The 16073-nt window shown below is 44.8% G+C and overlaps 1 protein-coding gene across 7 annotated transcripts; it reads left to right on the top strand.

Moving 5' to 3' along the window:
* The first annotated feature begins 412 nt into the window (after positions 1–412).
* PMS1 (PMS1 homolog 1, mismatch repair system component) lies at positions 413–13911 on the top strand. Of its 7 annotated transcripts, none has more exons than XM_032946281.2 (16): positions 414–544; positions 2020–2157; positions 4031–4213; positions 4606–4708; positions 4810–4973; positions 5209–5325; positions 5466–5588; positions 5736–5882; positions 6842–7037; positions 7254–7527; positions 7738–7959; positions 8652–8976; positions 9320–9516; positions 9620–9750; positions 10428–10588; positions 10972–13911. In XM_032946281.2, the coding sequence occupies exons 1-16, from the start codon at positions 440–442 to the stop codon at positions 11137–11139; spliced, it is 2754 nt and encodes a 917-aa protein (XP_032802172.2). In that variant the 5' UTR covers positions 414–439; the 3' UTR covers positions 11140–13911. The 7 variants fall into 7 exon arrangements, with proteins under 7 accessions (XP_032802165.2, XP_032802169.2, XP_032802172.2 ...); XM_076056277.1 differs by having other exon boundaries at positions 6842–7031; XM_032946274.2 differs by lacking the exon at positions 10972–13911 and adding an exon at positions 10783–10872 and having other exon boundaries at positions 413–544; positions 6842–7527.
* The last annotated feature ends 2162 nt before the right edge of the window (positions 13912–16073 follow it).

Here is a 16073-nt window from a genome sequence, read left to right on the forward strand (position 1 = left end):
GCGCGAGGGGATTCGCTAAAACGCGTGGACGCGGCGATGCCATTTGCAAAGAAACGTCCCTCAACCGGATTTTGACGTCATAAAAAAACCTAACGTCGTTACGTTGACCCCGGCCTGGCTTGACGTGATGACGCCCCCAGCAGCGAAACGTCCCTGGCCTGGCTTGACGTGATGACGCCCCCAGCAGCGAAACGTCCCTGGCCTGGCTTGACGTGATGACGTCATCAGCAGCGAACGGCCTGGCCTGGCTTGACGTGATGACGTCAAACAAGCGAAACGTCCCCTGACCTGGCTTAACGTGATGACGTCCCCCAGAAGCGAAACGTCCCCCTGGCCTGGCTTTACGTGATGACGTCACTAGCAGCGAAACGTCCCTGGCCAGGCTTTACGTGATGACGTCCCCCAGAAGCGAAACGTCCCCCCGGCCTAGCTTGACGTGATGACGTCAGCTTCCCCCACGTGTTGTTCGCGCGCGCGCGCGCCAACCAAAGTGGTGACGAACCGCAGTCGCGACAACCCCGGGTACCGCCGCCGTGTGCGCGATGTAAACACCGCAGCTCCCCTGTCGCCTTCTGCTCGCTTTCTTGCGTGTCGTGGGCACTACGCTTCAGCAGCCAAGTTGCCGATGTCGAGGGCTGCGAGCCACGACGAGAGGCCTTCGGGAGAGTTCGTGTAGTTTGGATACTGTTTGGCGAAGGAGCTTGGGCTTGCGCTGGATTGCTCGTATAGCTTGGGTCGCACGGCCAACAGTCGATCTACCGTGGGCCTTCTCTCTGTAATTGCCTTCGCGTTGGCACAACCGCGCTCTTTATTATAGCCAAGAGTCGCCTAAGTGGCCGAGAAGTACGCGGTGCTCGGCCTCGAGCGGCCTCGGCTCGCGGTGGTAACACTCCCTTGAAGACGCGGCCCTGCAACACAAGCTGCTCGTGGTGTTGTGTTGCTCCGGGTTGCTGCTCGTGGTGTTGTGTTGCCGCGAGTTGCTCCGGGTTGCTGTGAGTTGCCGTACGAGCATATCAACTCGGGGCTGGGTGCTGTGTGTAACGGGTCCACCGCGCGTGTTGAATGTGTCGTGGCTGTGATATGCATGTTAACAGAAAAATAATTTTGTAAGGATGCTTCTTGTGTAAACAAGCCTATTAATGCGTTGATATTTGCATCGCCTTCATACTTGTTCGCCTTTTGGCGTTGTCTGGTCTAACGCTGGTCAGAAGCCTGTCTCTCATTTACCAGCTTCACGTTCCCGATTGCCGTACAAAAACTGGAGGAAGGGCCTTTGCTATTGATGCCCCCAGGGTCTGGAATGCTATTGCCAATAAACTGCAACTTGAATCACTACCTATGAGATATATTATGCTTCTGAGTTGTATTGCATTATATTTCCAAGTTTACTATGTTTTCTCATTAATTTGTACCTGATGACGGTTGCTTGTGTTGCAATGGAAACGTATTCTATTGTGATTTTATTTATTTCTACATGACTTGAACGTTACTTGAGTTTTATTGGACGCATTGGTCCAATTGCAATGCCTAGACCCACCCTCCCACAGTTGTGGCAAGAGAAAGTCTTATATAATCTTGTATCGTGTTCCTAACCACATCAATAACCACTTAACCCTCCACTAAAACTATAGCAGTGGCCCAAAATATGTCACCATCTGATAATCTGATCTGTGATTGGATACAAATCTGTGGGGATAGGAGTACCAGAGACTCTTTCTGCACATTTGCAAGGGGACAGTTGTCACTTTTTTTTTGCTAAAGTCGTTTTGCCATTTCCAAAAACGCCATCTGTTTTATGTTTCGTTTTAGGGTAATGTTATTGAAAAATGTGAGCTTTTGTTGGTGCTTTTGCATCAATGCCAATGCAGTATCACCAAATCACGTTTTACTAAAGTGTTCAAGCGACATGCTAAAATCATTGTCACTTAATGAGCATACCCATTGGCGTAAACAATGCGATACGATGAACCTCTTCCCTTTGCCCCATGTGGTCTCTCGCGGCCACTTCCTCCCGACCAGATTGTGATGAAGCAGCTGTCAGCGGAGACGGTGCGGCTGCTGTCGAGTGCGCAGGTCGCCTCCTCGGTGTGGAGCGTCGTCAAGGAGCTGCTGGAGAACTCGCTGGATGCCCACGCCACCAGCGTGGAGATCAAGCTGGTCCGTGACACCCAGCCTAGGCCAGGACTGCTTCACTGATAACTGAACATATTCTTAGCTCTTTCGGTAAAATCACGTTGAAGGGAAACAATAAAATAATATAATATATAAAACAATTAAAATTCTCACGACGTTTCGACCATAACATAAACGGTCATCATCAGGTGTGAAAACCAACGGCAAAAAACATTTGAAAGAAGTGGTGGTTTGCATTGATTTATTTTTAAACGGTGTATTTATTTTTAAAAACCGTTTGCACCACGGGCAGCGATTTGACAGTTTGTTTAGAAGGACGAATCCATCTATGTTCTGAAAAGAGGAGGGGGGGGACGAAAAATTAATGTATGCTGTCTGAAAGCCACCGTAAGCGTGAACAATCAATTAAGACCTGAAATGGTTAATCAAATCCTTCCAATGATTGCTAAGCCAGAATCCATCTTCTCGGTTGAAATTGTCTCTGTGCTTGTATATGTGGATAGCCTCATGAATGAATCTCTCATGGTAGCCAGATGGCTTACAAAGAACCTCTGTCTTGGAGAAGTCAATGTCATGTGAGCCTACTGAATTATAACAATGATCTGCCGCGGCCGAGGTGTTGGTCCTACCGTGTTTAAGGTCTGCTTTGTGTTCACGAATGCGGTCCGAGACATGGCGTTTGGTTTCTCCAATGTAACCACTACCACAGAGGCAAGTTAGTTTGTTGACGCCAGGGTACTGTATGTCCGGAATCACATATTTTACAGACAGAACCAGATCATGGATTAAAATAAATAAATAAATGCGGACCGCCACTTCTTTCAAATGTTTCTTGACGTTGGTTTTCACACCTGATGATGACCGTTTGTGTTATGGTCGAAACGTCGTGAGAATTTTAATTGTTTTATATATTATATTATTTTATTGTTTCCCTTCAACGTGACTTTACCGAAAGAGCTAAGAATATGAATTACTGCAGTCACGAAAGCTTTAAATCAAAATGATAACTGAACAGTTAAAAAAATGTATATAACGTCTGGGGTGGGACGGTGATTAAGTGTTTTGAGCGTTGCCTTATGAACCCGGTTACTTGAGTTTTATTCCCAACCGCTGAAAACATCAGTGGCAAGTGATATCAGAACCAGTCCGGCCCAACTACCCTTCTCTACCCTACACTGACAAGTATGGTAAAAAAAAACATGTTGGAGGCCATCATCCATTGGTGGACTGCAAATGGTGGCATAGAATAGAAGTAACATTTATGTTACAGCTTTTTTTTTATAACAAGGAACCATTCCATAGTGCTTTCTATTGGGAAAATGCTGAGGAAAGGGCCTGGAACTCAGTCTTGTGGTACGCTATCCATTATATTCTTTAAACAAAAAAGCCTATAAGGTATGTTGAGAAAATATGGTCATATTCAAGTGTGTATTCTGCTAGAAACTCCAAAGACTGGAAAGCTTTACCAAAAGGAAGTTGTGGTTGATGTCAAAGATAGCAATTTGTACCAACTCACTTTTCACAGTCAGCTGTCGTTGGGATCATTGTGGATGGTTTATACAAGTTAATCTGCCGACAAGTTTCCAAACTTTATACATTACTTAAAAGCATTGCATTTGCCTTTAAAGATAGTGAACCTAACTAGGTTACAGCTGATAAAAATGTTCCTTTCATTAGGGAGACCTGGATGAATGGTGTAATATTTACTTTAAATCTCAATGAAGTATTTTCTCACAAGTCAGCTGTTTTATGGAGAAACTGGTTCCCTACCATAAGAATGTGGAATTTTAACCACTGGCTCAGGGCCACAAATAGAGACATGCATTTTCAAGTGATTTGAGTATGGGTGACATTTAACAAAGGAGTTGATGTTGGAGTGTTGTGCCCATCTCTCCAGGAAAATTATGGGTTTGATAAAATCGAGGTACGAGACAATGGAGATGGCGTGAGAAGTGAAGATACACAATTCATGGCTGTGCGTCACTACACCTCCAAGATCAGCAGCCACGAGGACCTTGAGGATATCGCTACGTATGGTTTCCGAGGGGAGGGCCTGGGCTCCATCTGCGCTGTTGCCGAGGTTTGTCTCTTCATATGCGGCTGCCTTGCGCTCTTTCCTGAAAACTAGCCACATGTACTTCATGTTCATTGATCAGAATGTGAGTATTATTTTAAAGAGTTTTTTACACTTGTGTCAGACGTAATTTATGACCATATTTAGGAACAACTTAGATTTGCTCAGTCGGTGGTGTTTATATTTGGCAGTATTCAAGCCAGGCAGTGGAAGACATTGGGTCATGTGAATTAAATAACAAATGATTTCTGTCGTCACTGAGGTAGAATGTAAAATCTGTAAAATTTGTAATCTGACATGGTGTCATGTATTAATGCTGAATAGACAGCTCTCGCTGCACACTTCATTCTATCTATACAGATATATGTTTTATGAGTGCAACTGATAATGCTTTGTAGGTGTCCATCACAACCTGTACAGCAGAAGATGAGGTCAGCATGATATACAGCTTGGATTCTCAAGGCCATGTTACGTCAAGGAAACCTTCTCACTTAGGAAAAGGTGATGCTCTTTGCATATACGCTTTACATACATACTGGGATAAGCAATGCATTGTTCTGTATAGCTCACGTTTTACAATTATATATTAAAAATGTCCGTAGGTACGACAGTGTGCATCACGAAATTGTTCAAGAACCTACCTGTACGGAAGCAGTTTTACTCAACGGCCAAGAAGTGCAAAGAAGAGTTGAAGAAGATTGAGGACCTCTTGGTCGCATATGGAGTCATTCACCCAGACATCAGATTCTCCCTCGCTCACAACAAGGCATGTTGCGTCATTGTTCTGTTTTTTTTTACAGATTAAGACATTGCTGTTTTTCCACCTATTTATCGCTTGACATTGCACGCCCGGTCAAACATTCCAATAAGTGTGAGCAAATTAATAGGTCGATTACATAAAATAGAAAAAAATGGTCATGGTGTTTGCTGGAGGCAGGCCTTGCACTGTGCACTTCGTTGTCATTTTCGCCACATCTGACATGTGGCGATGCCTGCTGCAGGCTGTGGTGTGGCAGAAGCCGCGCGTGGCGGATCAGCGCACTGCTCTGCTGCGGTGCCTGGGCACCACTGTGATGGGCAGCATGATACCCGTGCAGCACCAAGCGTCCACCATGCAGGTCCCACTGCAGAGCGTAACAGCATTGGCGCATTTGCAAACTAACACTCAAAGATGAATTCAGCAAATGCAATGTGATAGTATGGAGCAAATACAATAACTCAGAATGTGTTAACAAATGTGTGCACTTGTGTGTGACAGCTGAGTATTAGTGGATTTGTGCCAAAACCTGGCGCTGATCCTGGAATCACAAGCAGCACCAGCAGTGACCGATGTCTCCTCGCCATTAATGGTCGTCCTGTGCACTACAAAGACCTACTCAAGGTGATTAAGTTTTCACATATATATAAAACCACTACACATTGAGTCATTTATAAATACAACACTGCAGTAACTATGGTTGACTATGGTGAGCAGTCATTTTTGAGCTTCATGTAGGTGCGTTTCATCCTTCCCCTCTGCTGTGTGCAGTTAGTGCGGCAGTATTACAGGAACACGTCACCCAGCAGCTCCACACACACCCACTACCCTGTCTTTTTCCTGAGCCTGAGCATTCCCGCGAATACCATAGATGTCAACCTGACTCCAGACAAGATGCAAGTTATGTTGCACAACAAGGTGAGGTCCACAGGATTGTCACTTAGGCTTGCCATGAATTTCAACCTGTTTATTTCATGGATTCAGCTTATGCTGCACAACTCCCTGGATTGCTTCACATTGACCATGTCATACCAGAATTAATGATTGATGTGATACATTGCAATAATATGAACTTATATTTTGCAAATGTAATTCTCTCTATAGTGGTGGCTGTTTGACAAATATGCTCTGACACATATTTGATCTACAATGATTATGGTACATTCATAATATTTCTGAAAGGGCATTTGCATGCAATTATTCAATACATTGATAATTATATTCTTGGTTCTTTCGGTAAAGTCACGTAGAAGGGAAACAATAAAATATTAAACAATAAAATTCTCACGACGTTTCGACTGCAACACAAGCAAGAAATTTTGAAAAAAAGTGGCGTTTTTTTACGTTAGCACCACGGAGAGCAATGTCAGTTATTCAGATGGACGGGTCCATCTATGTTCGGAAAAGAGGAGGGGGGAGACGAAAATAATGGATGCGGTCTGAAAGCCACCGTAAGCGTGAACAACCAATTAAGACCCGAAATGGTTTATCAAATCCTTCCAATGATTGCTAAGCCAGACCGCATCCATTATTTTCGTCACCCCCCTCCTCTCTTCCGAACATAGATGGACTCGTCCATCTGAATAACTGCCAGATCGCTCTCCGTGGTGCTAACGTTAAAAAAACGCCACTTTTTTTCAAATTTTCTTGCTGTGGTTTTCACACCTGATGATGATTGCTTATGTTGGAGTTGAAACGTCGTGAGAATTTTATCGTTTTATATTTGTATTTTATTGTTTCCCTTCTACGTGACTTTACCGAAAGAACCAAGAATGTGAATCCCTGCAGTCACGAAAGCTTTAAATCAAAACATTGATAATTGTTTAGGTTTTGTATTATCCATCAGGTTATTGACTTCATGGTTGTATGCTTTTCAGGAGGCTATCCTTGCTGAGCTGGATGAAATGTTGCTGCAGGTGTATGGGCCTCTCATTGTTCAAAATGAAGAACAAGTTGAAGGAATGGCTTCCGTATCCTCTATAGGCATAAGTTGTGAAAATAACAATAAGACAGATGACCCCAAAGATGACATGACAACAACATTACCAACCTCTTTGTCTCATCGAAGTAAGGGTGAGAATACTGAAACAAAAAGCATCACCATTTCCAAAAATACAAGTGTTCATGCATTTGTTGGTGAAAATCAAGAACTTGATAAGCTTGATGACTTTTTAGGTGACTGCCTTTATACGAGTAAAGAGCCAAATGAATCCTCAGTGAGTGGACTTGGGCATGACTGCCCCATTGTTAATACAAATGAATTTGGCTTGATACTCTCTGAGAGTGTAGGCAATCTTGCGACTGAGCTGGAGGGAATAGAAAATGAACAGCCCAACTCCAAGGACACATTTGCAGAACGAGAAAGCAGTTGTGATAATCCAGTGGGAATAGCAAAATCCCCTCCGGAGCTTACCGCTGACAGCTGGAGTCGAGGCACATGGCTCAAGGATTCTACAGGCTGTCCTCTGGAGCCCGTGAAAGTGTACACCCCTGGCCTCCAATCTGCAGATTCACGAGAGAGAAATATTTTCACGAGTACTGGTGGCAGCAGCTTCAATAAAAGGTATGGATATGTCATTGATATGATTGATGATAACGTGATTGGCTCATTGTATCCATGCAGAAATCAATATTCCCTCTGTAGTTGTGAAAAAGCTGAGAAAAGCAATTATTTTTAATACAAAATACCAAACATCCTGCATGGTTTGAATAACCTAGAGGGATATTACATTTCTAGTCGCCATTACAGCAATGTTGTTTGTCTCGTGTAAAGCCCCAGAAAAAAGACGGGGTTTCTCGATGGGAAGGTTGGACAGTCGACGGCGTACGACCTGCTGAGCAACCGTGCGGTGCGCAAGCCGCAGGAGGCAAGGCAGATCTTCTTGAAAGAGCGACGTGCCAACCTGCAGGCCGAGAACCCGGGAGCGAGCCCCGAGGAGATGCGCGTCCTGCTGTTCGACGAGTGGGAGCAGCTGCCGCCCGAGCTGCGTCGGAGGTTGTGGCTACCCCCCCTTGTGGACACATCTTTGTATCGCCTCACGGGGCAGCGAGGGTGAAGTCGGGAGGAATGAGAACTAATTGTGAAGGCAATGAAATGAAGAAATATTCACAAAAATATATTATGTAACATTTGAAAGTATAATGTAAGTTAATGCAGGGTACTCACCAGAGATGGCGCTGGAGATTTAGAGAGGGGAGTACAATGTACAGTATGGCGATGTACACACCGAGACTTGAGTGCCTGATGGCGTGGTGCATTGTCGCGCACGCTGCCCAAACAACTGCGTTCTTTAAATTCTTTCAAATCAACTTTGTAGTGAATCGATGCATTTTTAATCAAATTGCATTCCCCTTTTCGTTGGCAACGTTTTCGGGAAACAACAAATAGGAGCAACGTAAATAGTGGACGTCCGAAAGATTATTGGTTATTAGAGGCAAACCCCTACAGTGGCGCAAAACTCTTGACTTGTTAAATGGTTAAAAAACGAAATGCTTGTTGACGTAGCATTTTAGCAGGTTTTAATGGTGATCTAACAATCCCAATTGTAACAATGCAAGAAAAACATTATACCTGTCCTTGTGTTCACATTATTTAAGTACTTCTAGTACACACACATTTTCAGTTTAGTAATGGACACTGCATTTACTGCATATAGTATATTTGTTTTTAACAACTTTAATGTTCAGGTATGAAGATAAGGCTACCAAGGACTTGGAAAACTACAACAAACAGCTGGAGATGGCTGCAAATGTGCATTCCACGAAGAATCATCAACAGCATGGTGACAACAGGCAAGTGAGCACTCCAAAAGCAGCAGCAAGGAATGGGGTTCACAAACGCAAGATGAATGCCATCTCCCCTCCAGACAACCAGCCCCGTCTGGATCAGCTGCTGCTGACGCCTAAGAGTGTGGCCCAGGCTCCCGTTCTGCCTTCCGTTCGGGAGGTGCCCTTCTCCTTGCCGTCCATTAGGCAGAAGCTGCAGCTACTCAGGGGGTACAGCCAGTCACAGGTATGAATATTGTTGTGAATTCCATGTGCTGACCGATATTGAAATATAGTTTCAAGTTTTACGTCCAAAAACACTGGGCTGTGAAAGATTATAACTTTCATTAAAATCAGAGAGCGGACAGCCCATTGAAACATTTAAGTCCTTTGTTAAGGGAGACAATGTTTAAGCTGACATTTGTTTTAATTGAAGTGACTTTTTCCTGAATTTCCCTATATTTATGTATTTAGCACTGCACAGTTAAGATTTAATGTTACTTTAATGTTAATTCATATTTGTATGTGTTAATTCATTCAATGGTATAACTACCAGAAAGTTTGTTAATGATCCTCTTTCTTATCTCCAGAAATCCGATGATGGTCCAAAGCCAGTGAAGTTGCTAATGCCGCTGGGCTCACGTGGCGCTTGGTTGGGCCAGGCTGGCAACTCCCTGGTGGCAATAAATCATTTTCGTCTGGAGGAGGCCATGCTGTATCGGCGTCTTCTGCAGAACCATGTCCTGCCCATCGAGAACCTTGGCATCCCCATCCCACTCAACCAGAGGTACTTATGGCACAGGGACCACCACAGCAGAGTTACCTTGTTAAACAGATGTATTATATGTAGCTTTGATCCATAAGTTAAATAATATTCCATGTGCATGCAGTTTGCTTGGTAGTTCACAGTACCTGGAACTTCTGCCCAGCCTGCAAAGTGAGACGAGGCCACCAGACCCTTCCCTTTACATCACCGATCAGAGGCTGCTGGCCAACGGCTTCCACGTGCGCATCTTGAACAGTGAGTGCAAGGCCACATCAATTGCATTTGCCCACTGCATCCGATGAAACCTTGTACTTACTGGCCCTTTGTTTTCCTCATTTGACAAGTGGGAGCGTCAGATACCTATTGTGACCCTATGCTAATGCTTATATTAGTGGTGGTGATAATCATGTAATTAATTGGTGATCAAAACTTTAATTAAAATGTATAGAATGATTACCATATATCCAGTGGCATAACTGCATTGGCATCTCAGGGGTGGGGTAATTGGTCAGGTAGGGCCCAAATAATTGATTATCCTGCACAGTCACACCTCGGCTATTATATATTGTGGCTCCTCCTGCCTAATCACATCATTACGCTCACGGTCTCGAACATTTAACGCTGTAGGGGCGCTCATGGTTATTGTCAAGGGGGCCCTAATTCATAACTTTGGCCACCAGAGGGGGTCAAGGCATCCCCTGCCCCCAGGATAGTTACGCTCCTGCATATTTTTTGATAATCGGCTTTCCAGTCAAGGACATTAATATAGAGAACCTAAACATATGACTCATCAGTTATTTACAGATTGCATAGCATTTGTAGAGCTTATACAGTAGTTTGTATGAAATAATGTGTATCCAAATCAGCAGTTTTCATCTGCGTGATTGAGTCCCTCGGTTGAACATACCTTCCCCCTGCCCTATCTGGCATAGATGGGGTGAGCGGTGAGTGGGAGGCGGAGTTGGAGGGCTTGGCCACATCCCTGCCTTACTACGGAGTGTCTGACCTGGGCGAGGTTCTCGATGCCATTCTGCACAAGCATGCCACTGAGGTCGAGCACTGCCGCCCTCTCAAGCTCGTCAACTACCTCCAGGTACACATTCCAGTGCGTACTTAGTCCACTGCAAGTGTAACAGCCATGGTAGTAACAATAATAATATCCACTGGCTGCTTCACAGTGGACATGAAAAAATCCCTCTCGTCAGTCGCAAAAGTAGGACGTTGTGTGCAGATGTAAAAAATCCAAATTTACCAGCAAATTTAACTGATCGTTGTCCCTTCCGGCAGACTGATGCTGCAGGTCACTTGCAAATGAGATTATCCCAGTCTCTTGAATTATCAGCTGGTGAAACAAAATAAACTTGAAACCAAAACACCCCTCAGCCCAAAGTGGATTTGTATTGTATGCATTCCGTAACGGTTGAGTATTTGTTGTTGTTGTTCCTACTGACAAGATTAATGACAATGATTGAACAGGGTGAGGCAGTGCGCATGGCGCGGCAATTGCCACGGCATCTCGTGCGGGAAGACATGGAAGAGAAGCTGTGCAGGATGAGGCGCTTCCTGCCGGACGGAAGCAACAACTGCATTCACGGACACCCCTTCTTCCCACTGATCGCCAGCATCCCCACTTTAGACACGTAGCGCACACGGATTGAATGCAGAGGCACAGGGATTGAGTGCAGAGACTCACAGATTGAGTGCAGAGATACACAACTCCAGGAGGCAAGGCTGCTGTATAGCTAAACAACCAGGCGTGGCACATATGCTCATGTATGGGTGCTGTCACGTCACCACAATTACATGGTAAGGACTACTTAAGAAACTAATCTGTCAAGCTGCAAAGCTTCTTAGACTTGATTAACTTGAAACTCTGCTCAGCTGGAATGGATGACAAATTACCGACAGTTGTACGTGTACAATGTAAAATACACATTCATGTTGCGAATTGGAAAACAAGCGTCCTCGTCATGAAACATGCTTAAAAAGAGGCAGACCTCTCTTAGCACTCAAAATGTGTTCCTGGAGAAGTGGGTGCAAATTGAAACAGTGCTAAAATGGTTATAAATTAGGCATTTTGTGTATATACAGTGAGGGAAAAAAGTATTTGATCCCCTGCTGATTTTGAACGTTTGCCCACTGACAAAGAAATGATCAGTCTATAATTTTAATGGTAGGTTTATTTGAACAGTAAGAGACAGAATAACAACAACAAAAATGTCAATGTTATAAATTGATTTGCATTTTAATGAGGGAAATAAGTATTTGACCCCTCTGCAAAACATGACTTAGTACTTGGTGGCAAAACCCTTGTTGGCAATCACAGAGGTCAGACGTTTCTTGTAGATGGCCACCAGGTTTGCACACATCTCAGGAGGGATTTTGTCTCACTCCTCTTTGCAGATCTCCAAGTCATTAAGGTTTCGAGGCTGACGTTTGGCAACTCGAACCTTCAGCTCCCTCCACAGATTCTCTATGGGATTAAGGTCTGGAGACTGGCTAGGCCACTCCAGGACCTTAATGTGCTTCTTCTTGAGCCATCCCTTTGTTGCCTTGGCCATGTGTTTTGGGTCATTGTCATGCTGGAATACCCATCCACGACCCATTTTCAATGCCCTGGCTGAGGGAAGGAGGTTCTCACCCAAGATTTAACGGTACATGGCCCCGTCCATCGTCCCTTTGATGCGGTGAAGTTGTCCTGTCCCCTTAGCAGAAAAACACCCCCAAAGCATAATGTTTCCACCTCCATGTTTGATGGTGGGGATGGTGTTCTTGAGGTCATAGGCAGCATTCCTCCTCCTCCAAACACGGCGAGTTGAGTTGATGCCAAATAGCTCCATTTTGGTCTTTTCTGACCACAACACTTTCACCCAGTTGTCCTCTGAATCATTCAGATTTTCATTGACAAACTTCGGACGGGCATGTATATGTGCTTTCATGAGCAGGGGGACCTTGCGGGCGCTGCAAGATTTCAGTCCTTCACAGTGTAGTGTGTTACCAATTGTTTTCTTGGTGACTATGGTCCCAGCTGCCTTGAGATCATTAACAAGATCCTCCCGTGTAGTTCTGGACTGATTCCTCACCGTTCTCATGATCATTGCAACTCCACGAGGTGAGATCTAGCATGGAGCCCCAGGCCGAGGGAGATTGACAGTTCTTTTCTGTTTCTGCCATTTGCGAATAATCGCACCAACTGTTGTCACCTTCTCACCAAGCTGCTTGGCAATGGTCTTGTAGCCCATTCCAGCCTTGTGTAGGTCTACAATCTTGTCCCTGACATCCTTGGAGAGCTCTTTGGTCTTGGCCATGGTGGAGAGTTTGGAATCTGATTGATTGATTGCTTCTGTGGACAGATGTCTTTTATACAGGTAGCAAGCTGAGATTAGGAGCACTCCCTTTAAGAGTGTGCTCCTAATCTCAGCTCGTTACCTGTATAAAAGGCACCTGGGAGCCAGACATCTTTCTGATTGAGAGGGGGTCAAATACTTTCCCTCATTAAAATGCAAATCAATTTATAACATTTTTGACATGCGTTTTTCTGGATTTTCTTGTTATTCTGTCTCTCACTGTTCAAATAAACCTACCATTAAAATTATAGACTGATCATTTCTTTGTCAGTGGGCAGACGTACAAAATCAGCAGGGGATCAAATACTTTTTTCCCCTCACTGTATATGGGGATGTGTTTCTAACGGCGTTATTTCTTACGTATAAGCAATACATGAGGGCTTCATTGGGGTCTTGGTAATAGCGCTAATTATTTGATCGAAGCGTATGTCGCTCTCATTGACTGAGCGAATTTAAACAAAGATGACAGCAGGTGCATTGCCTCGACCAGCGCAGTGTGTTCTCACTCTGAAGCGCATTTTAGGTTATTGGATTCTCTTAATTTTTTTCCGTAAAAGTTTCTCCAATTTAAGTGTCATCGTTTTGTAGAGAGTAAAAGCAACTGCACTTGTTAAGTGGAATGTATGACTGATGCAATTAACACGTACAAAATATTTAAGGAATACATTTTCCAAAGTTGCATATTACAGCAGTGTTCAGGTTATGTAAATGAGCATTAGTGTAATTCGGTAATTATGATGAACATGCATTTGAACAATGATTAGAATTTAATCGGGTTATAATGTTACATTTATTTTGTTAACATTTTGGTGTGTTTTTTACTTATTTATTGAGATTTTCAAGTGTGGGGCCTCTAGGCTGTGTGAAGTTTTATTATTGACAATGGTACATAATAGCCAAATTTGTAAAAACAAAAAATACAAACTGCTTTGCAAGGTAAAGGGCATTCATACTATCATACAATTGTGTTTTCTAAATATTTAGCGATTATTTTTTTGTACCACGCTTAAATTAGGCATTGTGTGAAAATGTTTTATGGTTTTCCAAATAAACCCAAAACTATTCTGTTTATGGTTTACAAGATAAATTTGTATTCCTGCACGATACAATATATTTCACACAACAGTAAGCAGGCAAAATGTGCTGTGCATTACGGGCCACTCAATAATTGCCATCGTGTTCGCCCTAATTTTTTACGGCAGGGGGCATAAGTGACTCGCAGCATTGCTTCAGACTCGAAACACACCCTGGTCAAGTTCACTGACCGCTTTAACTTCATGAAACGATGTAATATAATTTACAGCTCCCTTTGTCAATCCACTGCTGGATTGATGTTGCATACATACAAACATCCATGCATACATACAAACATCCAACTGGGTGAAATCCGGTGCAGTGCAGATTTTTTGTTGCACGTGAAAGCTGCTGCAGTTTGCAAAGAAGACAACTGCAAATGTAACAAAAAATATGAAACTATGGCTGCGTTGGATTTTTTTTTAAGTTGGTCGATAAAGCCATTGCTTTCGCGTTGACCATCCAGGTGAGGTGGCAAGTGAGGAGTCTGTGAGGGAAATTTGAGAGCAGATAACTGCAGTGGTTGTACGGAGTACAATAATGCATCGTTAATATTGATTACGGTAGTCAACTACTGATTGCGTTAACAGCAATACCTTTGGTGGCAAGTGAAGAGTTAAGACTCGGGAGTAGCCGTGGATTGTCACTAGCCATGCGTGGCAGGTGAAGAGTTATAAGTGCATTTTGATTGACAGGCGAGAACGCCTGCAGTTACCTGTCTGTGGCTGAATGTTAGGTGTAAGTGTGATGACTGGTGTGCTCTATGTAGTGTTACGGGGGGTGATGTGTGGTATGCAATCATGTGCTGGGTGAGTAATGTGGGGAATGGTTTGTGAGCTGTATGATGTCTCGTGTGTGGGGTGTTTGCTCTGAATGTTAAATGCGTGCTGTGTAGTGTGTTGCATGTGGTGGTGTGTGACTTGTACGCTGTATGGGGTGGTGTGTGCGGTTGTACTGTGGGGAGCGGTAGTGCAGCGGTTAGCGATTTCCGCTAACGGTCCTGGTCCTCCGCTAGATCGATTCAGCCTCAAATAAGTACCTGGTGCGGTGTATAAGAATCGCCCCTGGGGAGATAAAGGCATACGAGCTCAGCACTTGCCCCAACAGTATGTCAAGGCTATACGGGGTGTCTTTATATTCGTCTTAGTGATGTGTTAGATGTGATGCTGTGGTATATGATATGTAACGTGTGTGAAATGTGTGTTGTGATGTGATGCTGTGGTATGGTATGTGACATGCGAGGTGTGTGTGACATGTACTGTGATGTGATATGGTATGACATGCGAGGCGTGTGTGACATGTACTGTGATGTGATATGGTAGATGACATGCGAGGCGTGTGCGTGTGACATGTACTATGATGTGATATGGTAGATGACATGCGAGGCGTGTGCGTGTGTGACATGTACTGTGATGTGATATGGTATGACATGCGAGGCGTGTGCGTGCCGTGTACGCGTAGCCCGTCCCGCGCACGTGCGTCGCGGAGTTGGCAGAGCGAACCCCACGGCGGCGCTCCGCGAAACTGGGACGCCTCGAAAAGCGAACCTCGCGCGCACTCCGGACGCGGAAAATAACTAAATAAATGACATCCACGGCCAACCCGGGGGGGTGGTGGGGGTGGTGGGGGGTGGTGGTGGGGGCAGACGACCACCGACTCTGCTCGCACGCGGCGGATATTGCGCCGGATTCTCTCCGCGCGCCGTTTGATGAGACCTCCTCCGTCGCTCCGGATTCTCGCCGGCTCCACTCCTCCACGCAAGCACGGAGACCCGCGGGTGTCTGACCATCTGCCCGCGCCTCGCTCTGTTGCTGTTTGCGTGCTTGACTGAGTGTCTGTCTGGCTGGCTGTGGGTGTCAATCTGTCCGCGTGTCTGCGTTGTCTGACTCGGTGCCTGTCTGTCTGTGTGTGTGTCTGACTGAGTATCGGGTTGTCTGACTGGGTGTTCTGTCTGTCTTTCTAACCGACTGTATACATCGCCGCTCTATCCGGCGGCTTTCGAGCTTTTTCCGTGAGTTGGGTCCGGCTGTCTTGTGTCTTGGCTGTGTGTGTCTTGGCTGGCTGTGTGTCCGGAGTTGTGTCCGTGTGAGTGTGACGGGGTGTCTGTCCCGCTGCAAGGAGCCGTGGGTGGTTCATCCCGCCGCACGGTGAGTGGAA

Source organism: Petromyzon marinus, chromosome 4, assembly GCF_048934315.1.
Source record: "Petromyzon marinus isolate PM22_M1 ecotype Great Lakes invasive population chromosome 4, UKy_Petmar_22M1.pri1.0, whole genome shotgun sequence".
Taxonomy (NCBI): Eukaryota; Metazoa; Chordata; class Hyperoartia; order Petromyzontiformes; family Petromyzontidae; genus Petromyzon; species Petromyzon marinus.